Below are 18164 nucleotides of genomic sequence, written 5' to 3' on the forward strand. Positions count from 1 at the left end.
CTTTCAGGACCCACCATGTTTTAAAAAAGACTTGTGATTCTCTGAAGGACAGCACGTTGAGCATTAACTCACTAATGGAAGAGTTTGGCAGATGAGAGGAAAGTCGGGAAAAACTGTGTCCGCTGGTGGCCTAGGTAAGGCTGGGATGTCTTTTAAAGAGACGCCTTTTGCTGGCAGTGGTAAGATGTGTAGATAAGAATGTTTGTCAGATTCTTTTGGCTTAAAGTAAGTATCTTTCAGCACACAGGAATGAGGTTGTTGAAGGCTTATGGGCTGATTCAAGTCATTTATGATGGGAGTATATAGCATGGGGAAATATATTTGTGCTGTTTGAAAGACTAGAGTTTGCAAACTAAACTAAACCAAACCCACCTCACTGGACCTTTACAAGATAACCTTGGCTAAGTGTGGCTGACCTTCCTCTTCAATTGCTAGGAAATTTTTCCTCGCTTCTCTCCCTGCACAGTGCCTTGTTCTGCCAAACTCTCTCTCCCCCAGACACGAAGTTCTGCTCCGGGTCGGTGATCTGCTGCGAGGACTCCTGCATTGACTTCAAGGCTCATGGAGGATCTTCTGTTCCAAGGACAGCAGGTACTGAAGGTTTTCTTCCACGCCATAAAATCCCCAAAGCTCTAAAAGTGCGTGTTTGTGTGTTGAGCCTGTGCCTCCCTTCTGCTCCACCTCTGAAAAGCAGGGCAAGGGAACGGGGCCGAGTGTTTCAGGGCTGGAATTTCTGAGTGTGGAGGAGTTGCTGCGTTGTCTTCCCTTCAGCAAGAGGAGGTCAAGTTGGTCACTGTTTCAGTCCCTTTTAAGGAGTCACTTCACAGGTTTGTACTTTGTGGATAGAGGAGTCCGTGTTATAATACCTGCTTTCTGTGGGGATTGCTGAGCTGGGTTTTTATAGCGTTCAACTGATCAGTACTTTGTCCTTGAACCCACTTTCTTTCTCCTAATGTACTGGCTCCAAGGTTGCTGTATGACTGGACCATTTCCGAGATGTTAGCTAGTAGACTGGAAGGAGTGTATTTTAAAATTTGTTGACTTATAACATTTCTTCCTGTGTTTGAGAGTCCAACAACTTCATGTGTCTCATGGTGGACGTGCCTTCTTAAAGTCCCGTATTGGACTGACAGTCGGTCTCATTGTCTCCTCAAGTTTTTACATAGAGAATTTTCTGATGAGAATATTACTTGGAGAAAGGCAAAATTGTGTCTCTCTTTGGTGATTGTTATGTAAAACTACAGAACACAGAAAAACAGCTTGTGGCAGCCAAGCATGTTTTTGATTTTTAGCAGTCTCAGAGAGATAGTACGGAGTCTGTAGGGACATCCAAATTTTTGGAGGGAAAATACAATGCTCTTCCACTTCCTGAAGGTTAATCTGCATGTAGAGAGCTTTCCCTGGGCTCTGCTGTGAGGCAATGGCCTGGTCTTCATTAAGCTGTCCCTATCCTCTTCCAAGACCTATGTTGGAATAGTTGTTATTAGAAATCAGCCAGGTAAAACAATGCGTGTGTGTGTGTGTGTGTGTGTATATACACAAAGATATAAAAAGCCCATGTGTGTTTGTGTATAAATGTTAGTCTGTGTAAATAAAATAGGCAGCAGCAAAGATATTGGCTCTCTGACAATAATTAATGCAGTCAAAGGTAAACGAAAACCTTATTCACAGGATTTACTTACAATTTTACTGTGGTTTCATACAGAATTGAGCATTTGGGAACAAAAGAGAGAGTAGATTTTTGACCGTTTCTGAGTGCACTACAATCATATCATGTTAATAAGCTAAACCAAAGCTGATCTTGCTTTTCCATAATGTAGCATGTCGAAAGTAGTAGGAAGCATCTAAATTATCTTAAAAGTGAGAGTGATTCCGGAAACTTTGGCTGGTAACTCACACCACCTGTAATATCTTATATACTTAGACGAACTTGCATGTGATGCCTGCCTGAAGGAGTTACTGTTTGTAAGATACAGATCACATAGGGAGGCAGAATAGAATAGAGCATAATAATGTTTCTAAAACATTTACACTAATGAGACATATAAAATATTCCCCAAATATTCCCAATAGTTATGGTGACCAGTGTTCAGGATTCTCTTCTGCCTTTACAGCAGAAGCAGCCTGAAAATGCGTATTTCTGTTGAAGCAAACACTAGTAAGGATATCTCTGATCCTGCTTTTGGGACCATGCATTTTATTACTGAGTGAAGTGTCTGGTTCTGACATTCCCGGGGGTGTTTTCTATTGCTTCAAAACCTTTTTGGACCTTTCTTTCAGCTTTCATCTCTGTTAAATGACTCCTTAACCCTGCAAGGCGCTGCAGAGAAAGCATGTTAATTTTTTCGTCTGGGGGTCTGCCACGACCCAGCGTATTATGGCTTTTACCCAGAGGCTGGTGGAAGTCTGGATGTCAGTTGTTGTTATCTGATAGCCATGTACAATACCCAGAGAGGCGCTGTACAGCTCAGGGGTCAGGGATGGGGCTGCAGAGCCGTCGATGAAAGAATTTGGTTATTGTGGAAGCAGCTTAAAGCAGGGATCAACGTAAGTTACGGTAGCTGGGTTTTGGCTGGGTGTCATGGTACTCTCCAGATTTCAGGTGGCAGAGAAGATCAGAGAGTTTGTCCGGAATACTTCATGTAAAGTCAAACAGCTCTTATCAGACTCGCTCCTTTGCTTTCAGAAAGGCAGGAAGATATTTTGGAAAATGGTTACTATTGTGGTTTGGCTAGACTGGTTTTTACAGCCAAAAGAAACAGATAAGGGTTTGTCTTGTCCCACTTATAGAGGATGTTCCAAGTTCTCATTTCCCAAATGTATGTTGGGTTGTCCAGCCGCTCCAGATTGTGTGTTCAGTGGTCCTGCCAGATCAGCACTTCACTGAAGTTCTCAATAATGTATTCGCAAAAAGTGATAAAACACTCCGTAAGAGGCCTCAAGGAATGATTAGTTTAATCTTCAATTAGTTCCCGCTGAGACTTGATGAGAAATCATTTGAAAAGGTATGCATGAACTTTAATATAATCTGCCTGTCCAGTTGTCATGAAGCATAGTGTGCAGAGAGGAAAGATGTTGCAAATGGAGAAAACCATGGCATTAGGATCAAATATTTTAGACTGTCTGTGGTGGGTTTTTGGTCTGGTTGAGTGGCTTCAGCCACTGGGATATTGCTACAGGGTATTAAAGACAGTGTGAGGGAAGAGTCAGTGCAAACTGCATGTGTGTTCAAGCATGTAAACCATCACTGTTGGGTTAAAGTTGCAGTGTATTGGCAGAGAAGAATATTTTCCTTTATATGGCTGGTGAGATGCAGACAAGAAGCAGCCATCCTTGGCATGCCCTTGCTCGGGAAGGTTTCTGGATCAGACTGTTGAGCTCTTTCTAAATCCCCAGCAAACAGGAGCTAAAGCCAGTCCAAGCAGTTTTTACAATACCCTTTTACAGTAAGGTGAGTGAGGTGAGGGGAGAAGGACTGACTTCCTAAGTCCTTTGGAATTGGCCGATTGCCTCTAGTAAACAGTTGCAGGAGAGTGCCTCCCTTGGGAAATGCACTGTTGCTTTGTGTTTGCACAGCAAATGAAAAACACTGCCCGCTTTTATTAAAGAGAATGAGATGCTGTGTTGTGAACTGGCTTGGATTTTTGTAAATTGTTTAGTCTCGTATCTCTGCAATCAGATGGTGGTTCCTTGTTGCTTTGTTTAGAAGGTCTCTGGTCCTACAGTCATTAAAGTTGTTTTATGTAACCAAAATATCCCAACCTTCTGAGCAATTGAAAGTTTGCTTAGAATACGGGGATCCGAATGTGCTCCTTCTGGCTATGCAGAAATCTGTCAATCGAATGTTTAGGGATGAAACAAAGTAAGAATTCCCTAGTGCCACATTGGCCACAGACTCCCTTCGGTCAGCTTGTCTGTACTCGCATCTTCATGCTGCCTGTCTCCCGCATCTGTGTGGGTTTAGGTTCCATACGTTTTCGGTCCAAATCTCCCCTCAAACATCTGGGTTAGATTTCTTATTTATGCTGGTTATGCCCAGTGGCCCACGGAGTTTGGCTGGAAGTAGGTAGGCTCTGCAGTACTGAAAATCAGGTCTGTAGCTCTTCAGCCTTGTTACTATTCAGAATAATCTTTGCTCACCTACTGGAGGCAGCTTTGCTGCCAAAAGAGAGTTGTTTGAGCGCTCGCTAATCTGCTACAGGCTAACTAAATCCAGTTAATCCATAAATTAATCTTGTTGATTGCACTTGCGTGATTTACTCAGCAGAGGAATGGATGGTGGCAGGTACGCTCCCACTCCTTTTGGTAGCATCCGCTTTGCTTGCCTCCAAATCCATGTCGGGGGAAGTTCAGATTGGACATTAGGAAAAGGTTCTTCATTGAGAGGGTGGTCAGTCACTGAAGCAGGGTCCCCAGGGAAGTGGTCACGGCACTAAGCCCGTCAGAGTTCAAGGAGCATCTGGATGATGCTCTTAGTTGTATGGTTTAGTTTTAGGTAGTCCTGCGAGGAGCAGGGAGTTGGACTTGATCCTTATGGGTCCCTTCCAACTTGAGATACTCTGTGATTCTATGAATGCCCACATTGTGGTGGGTATTTACAGGCAAGCCAATCATGCTGCTTTTTCCTGCGTAGACACGCACTTATTTGGGGCAGATCCTCTGGTTTACAACACGGAATGCCACGTTGAATGAAAAGCACAGGGGAGGATTTTAAAATCACTGGTGGTGTTGGACATGGAAAAGTTTGTATCCAGAAGGGGTTTGTGGGTGTTCATTGTTTCAGGAGAATTTATGAAAGGAGGCAGATGGACATCCTCAGGCTGGCCAGAATGCTCCTGTGTGTGACAGCTAGAAAATGCTTCTTTGCTCCGTGGGCCCATGGGTTTGATGGCAGTGTTTCCCTGAGGCCAAGAGAGGAAGGAAATACACGCTCCTTGGTTTAGTGTTAGCTGAAACAATGGAAGCTAATGCCCAGATCAGAGGAGCATGTTCAGGCTGGAATATAAACTGAAGCCTGGTGGCTGGAGAGTGGCTGAAGCAGAGCTGCGTCTGATAAATGGCAGAGAGCCACGGAGAGGGGAAAAAACAGCCATAAAAAGCCAGGAGTCAATGAGGAACATAAAAGTAATTGCAGTACAGGCTTATAGTGAAGGCAGCAAGAGGAGACATGCTGTCCCAGTGCAGAAGGCTGGCTGGAGGGGCATGCTTGGATGTGAGAGGGGGAGATGACTCCTCCTGGCTGTCTCTAGAATGTCTAGGGATCAAGACTGCATGCTGTAAACCAAGGGGAATCACAAGACCCCAAATACTGGCAAACCACTTTGTGTTAAAAAGGGCATATCGCAATAAACCTTTCTATGCTGAGATGGGTCATCCCCCTGCCTCTCACGAGACGTGAGAGCTAATGCTTAAGTTCCCAATACTATGTTTGTCTTGGAGCTGCAGCTCAGTGTCCCGATAGCTTGCACATCTGGACAAAGGCAGAAGTCATCCTTTCAGGGGAAGCATTTGGAAATACAGACCATGCAGGACTTCACAGGCCATATGGCTGCACAGTCTCTGTGGAACGACATGGAAACACGTGCTTCAACTGGAAACCCTGTGTGTTTTCACTGGGGATAGCAGCTTTTCCATGTAGCTCTCTGAAGGGGTACTAAACTTCCCTGAAACACTTTGAGAACAACATTGGGAATAAAGTCAAGGCCAACTGTGACCTGCTGTGCGATACTTCCAGTTCAGTCCCTTGGAAGCCGTACGTGTTTCCCATGGAAGGACACAGCTGCTGTGGGACGGCTGACGTGGCTGGCACTCTGCCCCAGAAATGGCAGCTCCCTCTTGTATGGTCTCAACTTCCATTAGTGACCACTTAAGTAGATAAGCTCTTTGGCTATCACAGCAGTGCTGGTGAACTTGGTTTTACTTATCTTTTTGGCAGCTCTCAGATCAGGCAGTCTTTTATGAGTATCGTCTGAACTTTATAGGTTGCAACACTTTTCTTGAATTTCCATTCCTGAGGCTGCCTCGCAATAATACCCAAAACACCATTTACGTTTTAGTATTTAAATCTTTTATGAACTGATACGAAAATCTCCTGTGCCCTAAATATTTTATCTGATTTTTTTTTTTTTAATCTTGCAAATTTTCCTCTGCGGGGCTGGAGAGCCGAGTGAACCTTTGTGAGGGGAAAAGCCCGCAGCTGGGGGTAGTCTGGGGTCTCCGAGCAGAAGCGCAGAAGGAGAGATGGAGAAGCTCTTGCCTTTCTCGACTTGGCAGACATCTTTGATCTTTAATGCTTTTAATTTTCAAAACCTGTGGCTGACTAAACTGTAGAACAGCAGGACCTAATCCCACCGAGGGGAGCCCATGCGAGGTGCTCCCTGGCCACCTTGGGCTAATTGCTGGGCTCTCCTGGAGCGTGGCTGCAGGCGGAGGACAGGGTACAGAGAGGGACCAGAGCCTCCCCACGTCCACCACGGGCCTTGGTGGGGAGTCAGGGAGAGACAGCGTGGGGATGCAGACAGCTGTTAGGTGGATGCAGCAGGCTGCCAAGCTAGTAGCAAGCTCCGAGCAGTGAGGCTGGGCTTCTGGCAGGGAATTGCCAGCGACTCGCACGGCAGTATCTCTGAGGTTGCTGGAAAAGGGCCCAAACTGCTCTCCTTTCTGGAAGAACAGCAAGCTAGAACCCATTGATTCCACGCAGCTCTAATGCTCGCTACCACAACCATGCAAAAAAACTTGCTTAGCTGGAGTCCTGCGCCACTGCCAAGCTCCCTGGGTTTGGCTCGCTCCTGTCTGTTTGAATCCAGGGGATGGCTTCTTGCTAATGGATCAATGAATCGATAACCTCCTTCCAGCATTTACTTAAATATTGCTGTGTTTTATGCTGCTGTTAGCAAGGGTTGACACCAGCAGCAGCATTAAGTCTTGCTGGGGCAGAAACAATGCTGTGTGCAGCCGCAACAGCACCACGGTCAAAACAGCTGCTGTCATCTGGTTTTTCGTGACATGGCGTTTTTCTCCTGCCCTGCTGAGTCGTGGGAATGTCTCTCAGGCGCAGGGCAAACTTCTGTGCAACAGGGATTATTTTTCTTCTTTTGTGGTACATCTCAAATCCAAACTGGATTAAATCACGGTCTATGTCTAAAGTGTGAACTGTTTAGAAAAGGTTCTCAGAAGAATTTACTTCTGAAAGAAATATTTGCATGGCATTTTAGGAGCAGTTTTTAATGAACTATGCACTTCCCAGCACGTAGCTTGCTAAAATGTGCTAAAAACCAAACATGGGCAGGAGGATTTATTGACTAACCCCTGTAAGTAGGCAGGGCCAAAATAATTTCTTTCAAGTGGGATTCGGGAAACCATTCATTGGGAACTGCGCAATTCTCATTGTAATCTGATTTGTTGCTTGCTTACCAGAAAAGGAGTATGTCTGATACTATGTACTGTGGGGTTGTTCCATATGCTGGAGGACCTCCAAATGATTTCTTTAAGAGTAAGCAAATCTCAGAAATGCTTTGTTTGCTATGACGCATGTATGACACGTAGAACTGATGTCTTTGCTCTCTATACTATATAACTAATTTTTTAAGAATATTACCCATCTCTCTCTGTATGCCTGAAAATTTAGGAACATGTGTGACTGAATGTCCATCCAGTCTGGCATCCTGCCTCCATATACTGTAAATGCCAGATGTTTTGGGAGTGGTTATTTGTAACTACTGGACATAAGTGATTTTTTTTTTCCCCTCCTAATATGCTAAACTTGTGTCTGTAGCATGAATGTTTTTGTCTCTGCTAAACTTAAATTATAAATAACGTTACTAAGAATGTTTTTAGTTACTTTGTATTTTTTTAATTACTACCAACATTCCAGTCTATACCTGGTTTCCCCAAGCAGTGAATTCCTTGGGTTCTCTGCAGTCCATGAGCTCCTTCTTCTAAAGCCCCACATAATTCCAGTTCTCCCCCTTGCCTGTGCTAATTCTTCCTGCTCTGACCACAAAAACTGCTGAAGTCCCATTTCCCAGCTTGTCTGCATTCACCTTGCTGTCTCTCACCACCCTTCTCTCTGCGACTGGATGTCTGTGCAAAGCTGGCTTCCATGGTTACTACTAAAATAGGCAAAGGAGATATTTTTGGTCAGAATCCGCCTGTTCAGCAAATTCAGCATGCTTTTGGGAAATGTTCTGATTACAGTGAAATTCAAGCAGGATGTGGTCTAGCAAAATGAAATCGAAAACCTCTCCAGTTGCCTCCAGCTCACCTGCACCTTCTCAGACCACCGTCCTCCTGGGCTGCCCGGTGTCGTCCTCTGCCATCAGGGAAACCTGCCACACAGACAGCCCTGTGGCAGGGCGTTTGTGTGGAAATGCTAATTTTTCATGATCTTTTTGTTCCAAGTGTTGACATATCAAAATCTTCTCTGCTCCATGTCAGCCAGGATGCCTTTCCCTCAGCTAGCTTCTTCCAGAGCACCCATTTCTGTTGTCAGACTTCTTTGCAGGTATTACTTACTTTAGACGTACATAAAAGCTATTCAACCATGTGATGGCCTTTGCTCAGTAATGTATCGCTGTCGCTTGTCCCTCCTGGTTTATTCTGTTTCCCTTGTGGCATGTCCCAGTTAGGTTGCAGACCTTCTGACAAAAGGGACTGTCCTTTTTTTTTATGCACGGTGAGACACCTACTGTACTTACTCAGCCTGAGTAACTTTTTCTTTTCGTCTTTGTAATAGGACCTCATGCAGTTTACATAGCTTTTTGCTTCCCTTACAAACAGTGCTGTACTCTTCCTCTGTTAAACTTCCCTCACAGGTTTTCTAAACCTTCTGAGTCTTGACAAACCCATGTGATTCCATCACCCAGGGAGGCCAGCAGTCTGAAAGGTGTGTGGACCTTAAGAGAGCTCCCAAGCCCAGCTCTGGTGTATGCAAGGGGCTTCCCTAACTTTGGGTGAGCTTGTGGTTTCCATCACTTTCCTGAGCACAACGGCTTCACTGCCATGGACCTGTTGGTTTAAAGGAGGTGCAAAGAAAGCAGCTTCTCCTCTGTGATCGCCTGTCCCTGCCTGTCTCCTCTGGCCGAGACTTTTCAGAAGCAGTGGAAGAGTATTTCTTCTCTTGTTATATTTATCCCTCTTTGCAAGTTGCAGTGTGCAGTGACCAGAGACACTAAATCCATCATTTTTACTAAAACTTAAGACAGTGGGCATTTTAGCCAGGTGCATAGCAAAATATGGGGCAGGAGACAGCCTCCCAACATGTGCAGACAGCTTTTTTGAACTTAAAACGCAGTATCCCACTGCAATGAAAACCCCAACTGCTTTGGTTTTGAACAGAGACATACATGCTTTTACACCCATGTAAATGGAGGGTTAAATCAAGGTGTGCCTGCACGGAAATAACTAGAGGATAAACACATGCTCTGCAGCCACTATCCAATTTCAAGGTTTATCATTGCCCACACGTGTGTTACACTCCTGGGGACAGGAGGATTGCGAGGAGCAGTGACAACCCTGTGCTTTGGATGACCATGCACAAAAGGGTGCAAATAGCTTTGTTTTTTGAGTTATATCTAATCAAGACGTTACAGGATGCTCTGCTGAAATACTTGTGTTTTAGAGAGTTGGACCTGTGTCTTTGTGGGGTGGTGCATACTTCCAATGGCCCTCCAGCATGGACCTCCTCCTCCCAGTGTCACTGCTCAGAGTTGCTGCCTACAAGGGTGTTTGCTGCCAGTAGTGCTAAACTGGGACCGGACCAATTGGTCTCAAGACTAATGTACTAATGTACTTACATTTCTGAAATCCAAATAGGCAGCGACCTCTGTGTCAGCACCTCCACAAGCAGCTGCCCATATGGATTTCAGGCACAGAATTACATTTAGGAGAAGTTCCAGAAATTTCTTGTGTCTTAATGGAATAAATTCTGATTTGCCAAGAAGGTGCTGCCTGACTTCTCCTACCACAATCCCCATCAGCAGGATCGGACATGCTTGTCTGTAATCACAGTTTAATGGCTTACAGTTTGTGGGTTGAGCTCTGGTAATTGACTAGAGCCGTTATCTCCCTGCAAATGCAAGGGAAAACCCCTTGCCCTAAAACTTGGCTAAAGGAAGTTTTATTTGTCATGCGCTAGCCTGCACTTGCAAAGCCGAAGGCTGTATATGCAGTTGGTTAGCACAGATCACTTGAAGTATTGTCAACAGATATGTTAGGATTAATGGAGTTATCTGAACTTTGTTAGAAACATCTACAGGCAAACTTCATTAGATCCACATTTGCAAATTAGAAACCCTTCTACCCTGTTTGGGTTTTGTTATCTTTAGAGATGACCATGAAAGGTGGAACAGCTGTGAGAGCTATTATTCAAGCTGATATATAATGATTGCAAAAAAAGGTAGGGTGTTTAGAGACATTTGCAAGAGGATCCCTAAATTCACGTTCCAATGAGCTCTTAGGAGCAGGCGTGCATTAAAAGCAAGGGCATGAGCGAGATCCTAAAGCCCACTGCATTCAGTGTTCACATCTTCTAGACTTGTCATTGTAGTGCCCATCAGAGGAGGGACTGGGGTGAGCAGGAGAGTGGAGGAGAACAGCTTTCTCCTACAGAGGGAAGTCATCTACAAAGGGTGTCCTCAGAAGCTCCATTATGTATTTCCGTGGTTTCCAAGAGAAGTAACATCCTTATTTTATTGAGAACAGTTATAGCTTCAGTTGCTTGTGGGGTACTTGGTGCCAGGCTGGTCCTCAGTCTGGAAGAGGCTGATGCTGGAGGACTCTGCCTTCAGCGGAGATATCAGAGCAGAGCGTGTGCGGGATGTCGGTGCCAGGTGCATTGGTGCATAAGGTCTGGAAGAGGCGCATAGCTCATCATGCCAGCAGTTATTCTGGGTTTGGTGACCAGCCAGTCTTGAGGCAGATGATGAATCTTGTCTGGCCTCTAGCTTGAGAGGGGCGAGAAAGATCTGAGTGCTAATGGAGCTTTTCCTCTTAATGCCCCTGTCCTGGGGAGGTCCAGGTCTCTCGCCGCTGCAGGGCTGCTCTCCCCCCAAAGGCTTGCTGGTCCTGTCTCAGCTGTTCCTCCTGACTCCAGGGACAGGACAAGTGGTTAGCGACTGCCAGGAACTGCGCAGATCTGCAGAACATCAGCAGAGAGAGGCACAGCCTGGAGAGGTGTTTTTTTTCCTCCCCTGGCTCTGGTGAGGACTGCAGGGATGTTTAGGGGATAAAACAACTTTCCTTGCTTTCGGCTCCACATAGGAAAACAGTCATTTTATCAACCACTTAGCACGTGTGCTTCAGTGAGGCAGAGGAGGCACGTGGAGTCTCCATAATTAACATCAACAACTTTCTCAGAAGAGGGGATAAAACCTGAGTCCTGGAAACTTAGGTTCCCTTCTGGTGCTGAGGGGAGGGGAATAAAGGAGGCATTATTAGAAAGCATTTCTTTTATTTAACAGATGTTAAATAACACTATACCACTATATCAATCTGTCAATTACACTAATAGGAAACAGCATACAGAAAAGTTAAGAGATGTGAGTTGTACAGGGAAACAACCGCTTCTCCGTGCCCCACTTCTGCAGGATCCTGGGTTTGGGGCCCGGGGCCGAGCACAGCCCCAGCAGACGGTGCAGAGCACAAGGAGCGGCCGTGCTGGCCGTGCCAGGCACATGGGGACAGAAGGGGGAAGGAACAGTTACAGACCATCACGAAAAGATCTTGTTGCAGCTGGACAGGTTCTCTCCCACCCTGTCCTGGTTGTCATGCTTGAAACTGGATTGAAAAAGCAAAGACCATGTGTTTCTTTAGGGTTTTTACAATGTATATGTATCACGCTGTAAGTTTCAGTAGTGTTAATCAGCGTTTTCAGAACCTGGATGGATTAAAGTCTGGAGGGGAAACCCAAACCTCTAATGGATTGTTAAAGGTTGAAAAGCAAGCTTGGCTTTGCAGCAGTGTGCACTGGTGCCGAGTCAGACCCAGCACTGGAACGAGAAAGCAGTGGTGGTTTTTCTCTCGGACACTGTATTGCTTCCTTAAACTTGCCCCGGTGATCCCCAGCCACCGCAGCCAGCAGAGTTTGGTACGGTTTTATTAACATAGCTGTATGGAGCCCAAGGTTAAGTGATGGGAATTTCAAAACAAAACAAACCAATAAATTAATAAAATGAACGTGTCACCAGCTGATCCTCTTCTGACCACCATCTGTCCCCTGATCATGTGATGTCTCCCAGCTGGCCACCCAAGAGACAAACCGTGCAAGATCATCATTGCAACATATGCTGCTATTTACACATTTTTAAAGGTAATAGTTGCTAGGCTGTCCTATTAGTAGTTAAAAGTAGTTATTTGGAAGCTAGGGGATTTTTTTCTTTCTTTTTTTTTTTTTTTTGAGGACACCAGTGACTCAGCAGGTATATTTCTAACAGAGACATGTTCAGAGTTGGATCAGTGGAAGTTCTATGTGATCCACCCCCCCCCCCCCCCCCCACTCCACCCCCCTTATTCTATGGTATGCTGTTGTGCCTTTTGTAATAAAGAATAAAATAAATAAAATAAGAAGGCAACAATACTACAAATTTTACTAGTGTACCTTTTAGGAACATTATGTGCTCTCTTTGCCATCGCCAGGATGCAAACCAAGCTGTGCATTTTTAAACTATTGTTAAGATCAAGGATGTGGTTATGAGAAGACTTACAATTTATAGGATACTTAAGCATTAAGGATTGAGGCGAAGAACATTTCCTGGGGATTAAGGACTGACTGGGTGAGCCTCAGGCCATTAACCCCTGCCTGTCATTAATCTTCAGGAAATGCCCTGCAGTGAGGTCATTATTCCTGTTATATGCTGAAACAGAAAATAATAATAAGAAACGTCCGTGCTTTATTTATTTATATTTTTACATAACATGGTTATATCTGGACCGTAGGAAATGAACATCTTTCTCTTTCGCTGGTTGTACTGCTTGAATTAATGCAGTTCCTGCATCTCACTATTTTGTGGAAGGTTATTGTCAGATCGCACATGTGTAAGCGGGGGCAGAATTTGGCCCACTGCTTGTGTTGCACAGTATTTAATGTGATGAATAAGTGGTGCTTCTCTGGCATAACTGCTGGCAGAATTTAGCCCTATCCAGAAACCAGCTCAAAATGCTTGTTTTACAGCAAAGCAATTTATTCACAGTTCTAAGCATCTCGCAGCCTTTTTTTAACTCATTGAATAATCCTTTTAGGTTCCCCATAAAGCAGGTGAAATGCTTCTGCTGCAGTCCTAAGGCAGAACACAGGCTGCATAAATAGCATCTAAATTACTAGGAATACAAAATACACATACAGTAATACATACCTACAAAGGCAAATTCGTACTGACAGGACTGCAGTGTGTGCTTATCAGCAGCAAAACATCTCGGGGAAAAAAAAAAGTGGCTTTATATTGAAACTGTATATACATTTCTCTCTATTTTTAAACACTTAAATACTATTTTGTGCGTGTCCTTAAACCCAGATGCAGGCTCCTTTTTAATGAGCCTGCCTGCTTAAACATTTATTAGCTTAGAGATGTATAGTTTTCATAAAGCTGGCTGAAGCTTTTTTTTGCAGAATATCTTTGCAAAAAAAGCTTTTTTTTTTTTTTTTTGTGTACATGGCCTCAGTCCTTGCAACCTCCTAGAGAGTCTGTCAAGGCGCAACTTAAAAGCTCGTTCAGGCGACCATGACCCCCTGCTAGCAGATTGTCTGCCTAAAAGGTAAGGGAAAGCTAAAAAAGAAGTAGAAACTTAAAAGTAGCTTCTCAAAGGCTGCATAGATCTTTTTTTTTTGTTAAACCTAAAGTGTTTAAAAGCTTTAATATTGATGGCCTGTCAACTTTGTCCTGATTCTTTGGCTTTCAGTTAAAAGGTTTTTGTTGTTGTAGCTTATGCAGTTGCTCTGTTGCTATGGAAACGTGACATCAAAATGACGTTTCTCTGTTTAAAAGCTTTTAACTAAATTCCTGCCTGTCAGATGTAGGCCCCATTTTGTGCACTCAAGCTTCAAGCTGTTGCAAAAAGGTTTCATATGTTCTGTTGTCATTCAAATTCTTTATCCACATATGCATGTCTTGCACTACAAAAAACCTAAACTAAAAACTCAATCTATATTAAGTGTCCTCTTTTAAAACCCTTTTAGGTCAGTCAGCAATGGCTGCAGCAGAAATTCCCAGTTACATTGTCTCTTCTCAGACTGAGAAACACAGGAGGGCCAGAAACTGGACTGATGCAGAAATGAGAGGTTTAATGCTGGTTTGGGAAGAATTTTTTGATGAGCTGAAACAAACTAAAAGGAATGCCAAAGTTTATGAGAAAATGGCTAACAAACTCTTTGAAATGACTGGAGAAATTCGCCACGGAGAGGAAATAAAGATAAAAATTACAAATATGACATTCCAGTACAGGTAAGCTTCAGTTAATTCTTTTTCTTTTAAGAGATTTTAGCAGGGACAACGCAGTGATTTTTGCCTTTCAGAAAGAAGTCTCCTAGAGGAAATCTGTCGATAAAAGATTAAAGATTGTTCATATCGCTTTTAAAATTCTCTCTTGCCAGTGCTGTTACGTCATTGTTAATTTTTTCCCCCATTTCATGTCAAACTCTGGGACAACTTTGTTTCTTTATAATTAGCTAGTGTTGTTATGATGCAGAGGGATGGAAATGTATTTAGTGGGAAAACAGATTTATTTTTTTTCTCTCTCTTTGCTGAGGGGACTGATTGTGTTAGCTTGGCAGCAGCTCCTTGCAGTGAAACTCCTGCAGTTTGAAGTGGCCAGTGAGAATCGGTATTGCGAGGCAAAGTTTAAAAAAAAAACCCCAAACCAAAACAGCGTAATGTTTTGGGGGGCTGAAGCCCCTAGATTTTGTTCTTGTGAGTTGAAGGGTTACACTTCACGGGGCCAAGAATAATTGAATGTCTTATTACTGAGTGACACACATTGCTATAATTATAAGCAGCAGCAGCGAAAGAACTATTATATCTGCAGAGAGAGAATCAATGTGCACTGTCAATACTGCTCCAAAGGAGTGGGGGGGAGGGTGGAGGTGTCTACAAGGGGATGATAAAGAACAGGCAGTGTCAGTCAGGAGGGGAAGTTGGCTTTAGAAAATGCGAGGCATTTGTGCAGTTGTTGTTTGCAGGGGAAAAAATAATTAGAACTTAACAGAAATATTTGCATATCTTTTTTTTTTTTCTTTTCTCTCTCTCTCTCTTTTTTTTTTTTTTTTTTTTTTATAAAATTCTTATCTCTGTGAGGCACAAACTGCCTCATACTGGAAATCCTGAGTGGTGATTTTAGCTATGTGCTTGTAATGCAAGAAAATCAAATATGTGACTCTTTTATTTAATCTCTCCTCAAAGCTCGTATTAATAATAAAAAAGGTTATTACAGCAGGCAACCATGTTAAAACTGCTTGCTTTTCTGTAAGGCACCCTTACTGTATTTAATGCAGAGACTACTTATCAAATAGAAAACTAGGGAAAATCCTGTAAACCCCTTAACTTTGAATGTCCTTCTTCTACATTTGTATGATCTACAAGCATCATCTTCAACATCATTTCCCATAATGTTAAACTTGATGTTTTGTAGCAAATGCTAATGTCTCCAAAATGCTGTACTAACCCTGCTGTGATCCTTACGATTTTCTTCACCCAGACTGTAAATGAGAAAGCTGGAAGTATGATAAATTTTTGCCCAGCATCACCCAGCAATTCACACTCGGATGCAGATTTAGAAGTCGGGAGTTGTTCGCTACCAGGCCTTTGCTTAGTCTGCTAAATCTGCAGTCCTCCCTGCTGAGACATACATCTTGTGGCACCGAGATTTTACAGGTGTCTAGCAAAACTGCATGATATTTAAGTGCCGTAATTGCCAAGTGGAATAGGTTATTTCTGTCAGCCTTTGTTCCAAATTTTCAGTGTTGTCATCAATCAGACCGTCTCAGTTTTTCTAATTAGTGTTTTTGCTTTAAAGTTGCACTGGGGGAAGGGAAGAAATAAAATCACTCGTGTACATAGGCGCTGTGTGTGTGTGGAGGAAATGCAGCGCTTCTTAAAAAAATTCCTATGTTTCTGTGAACTTCTAAGATTGCTTCTGTTGTGTGTAGTCGTGCTGCTTTTCTATTTTGCAGTGCATTGCAGCTCCCTGCTTTATTGATTAAGATGCTAATTTAGGAGAGTCAGAAAACCGCCTTGCACCATCATGGTGCTGTTTCATTTTTTTACTCTTGAATATGAAATGCATCTTTCTTCTTATTTGTTCATACCCAAAGCACGCCCAGGTGCTTTGCTGTCAAGGAGAGGTGGTAGAGAGAACAGGGACAAAAAAAAGCTGTGACTTACTTACAGTCTTTAGTTTTCTGGGTACTTTTTGTTGGTGTGTGAGGATAGGAACGTTGTGATGAAACTGAAAATTATGTGAGTTGCCACCGACAGCTGGCTTTGCTGTGAGGCAGCTGAGTTTTAATCCACGTTTTGGTGCCTGGAGAATACTTGAGGAAGATGTTTTGCCTCGCTGTGTTTCTGGGCATCATCACTGCACTGTGGCATAAACTGAAAAAGAAGATCCGGAGAGTAGGAAAATGCTCTTATTTTTGAGATAAGATTTTGTAATGATTACATAGGGTTAGTAAGTGTGACATGGGACAATGCAGCACCAGCAGCAGGAATAAGGGGGGTGTTCTGCACCAGAGCAGTTATTTCTTCCCACCACTTCAGGACTCTACTTTTTTAGGCAACTGTTTGCAGTGTTGCAAAGATGCTATGGTCTGTAGCCTTACTTTGATAGTCAGAAATTAACTGGATTGGAATATTTAATCAGATAATAGTATTATTTAGCTGTACGCCACAATTTCATTAAGGAAAATAAACTTTGTCCTACAAATTGCTATACATATGTACATGCATGTAAGCGTATATTTTTTCTATAAAAGAAAAAGCAGTACTTGACTATTTCTACTAGTCCTTTTAACCAAGTTCAGTGTTAAAAGTGGCACGTCTTATCTTGGGACAACTCTTGAAACAGATATTAAAGATCTGAAACATTAAAGGATCTAAAATAGACAGCATTTATAATGGTGATTTCCAGCCTGAGGATGCCATAGCATTTTAAGATGCAGTCCTGTAAATATTGTTTCGTGTATTTTGCTCAGTGAAAATCATTACTCGTTGTGCAGATGTGGAGTCAAAGTCAGACAAACGTATAAGTAGGTAGGGGACGAGCGTTTCTTAGCCAGTAATTATTGCAGTTATTACAGTTAATGCAACTGCGTGAATGCTTACGGTGGCATGGAGCGCAGTATGGGCTCACAGCCCACATACTCACCCTGGTCCTGGGTGCGCTTGGATCCTACCTGAAATTTTCTGCTGCCAGATAAAGTTAGTTCAGGTGTAGTTCAGCGCATGTGAGCATCCGTCACAAAAGCGATTTTAGGGCGATTGTATCCCATCCCTCCACATCTGGGGTAAAAACATTATTCAGATGTTAAAATGACATGATATAAATCTATTTTATGTCATTATTTCCTCCTTGAATTCTTGTGTTTATTTCTGACTGCCCTATATTTCAATGAGGTGACAAGAGAATGAGAAGATGCTCAGAAAACACAATTAGGCTGAGATGTGGAAAGCTTTCTTTATTAAGAGAAATGGAAAAGTTTGTGACTTGCTTGGAAAGAAGGCAAAGAAATATAAAGGAGTTCTAGAGGTGCATAAAAATATACAGTACTGTTTTGCAGAATATAAAGCAGATATTTCTTTTCCCATAATACAAGAAGTTATTTATTGGAATTGCAAGGCAAGAAATTTAAAACTAGTTAAAGTCGTATAAATTTGTATTACATTGCATAATAAGCATGTGGAACTCATTACCACTGAAAATCATTGACACCAAGAGAGCAGTAGGTTGTTTTATTATTATTATTATTATTTTTACTAAAGATTAGATTTATTAAATAAAAATACAGACATTGGCTTCAAATTAGATAGAGTTATGAAAGGCAATGGGTTTAAGAATATTACTTGCTGTCGATGGAAAAGTAAGCAAGTCTCTTTATGGGTGAATGTCCCCTCAAAATATGTCCATCAAAATGAATCTTGAAGTATTTAGCACTGACCTTTGTCAGAAGTGAGGCAGCG

The 18164-nt window shown here is 42.9% G+C and overlaps 1 protein-coding gene across 1 annotated transcript in view; it reads left to right on the plus strand.

Moving 5' to 3' along the window:
* Window positions 1-500: 500 nt before the first annotated feature.
* MSANTD1 (Myb/SANT DNA binding domain containing 1) overlaps window positions 501-18164 on the plus strand; it is a gene marked incomplete at its 3' end in the record, with an annotated part of 33564 nt that continues 15900 nt past the window's right edge. The window contains exons 1-2 of the mRNA XM_082482322.1: window positions 501-591; window positions 14171-14435. Coding sequence (XP_082338448.1) covers window positions 14182-14435 — 254 coding nt within the window. The 5' untranslated portion in view covers window positions 501-591; window positions 14171-14181. The remainder of the gene's footprint in view (window positions 592-14170; window positions 14436-18164) is intronic.

The sequence above is a fragment of the Vanellus vanellus genome (genome assembly GCF_965231255.1).
Source record: "Vanellus vanellus genome assembly, chromosome: 4".
In the NCBI taxonomy this organism is placed as follows: Eukaryota; Metazoa; Chordata; class Aves; order Charadriiformes; family Charadriidae; genus Vanellus; species Vanellus vanellus.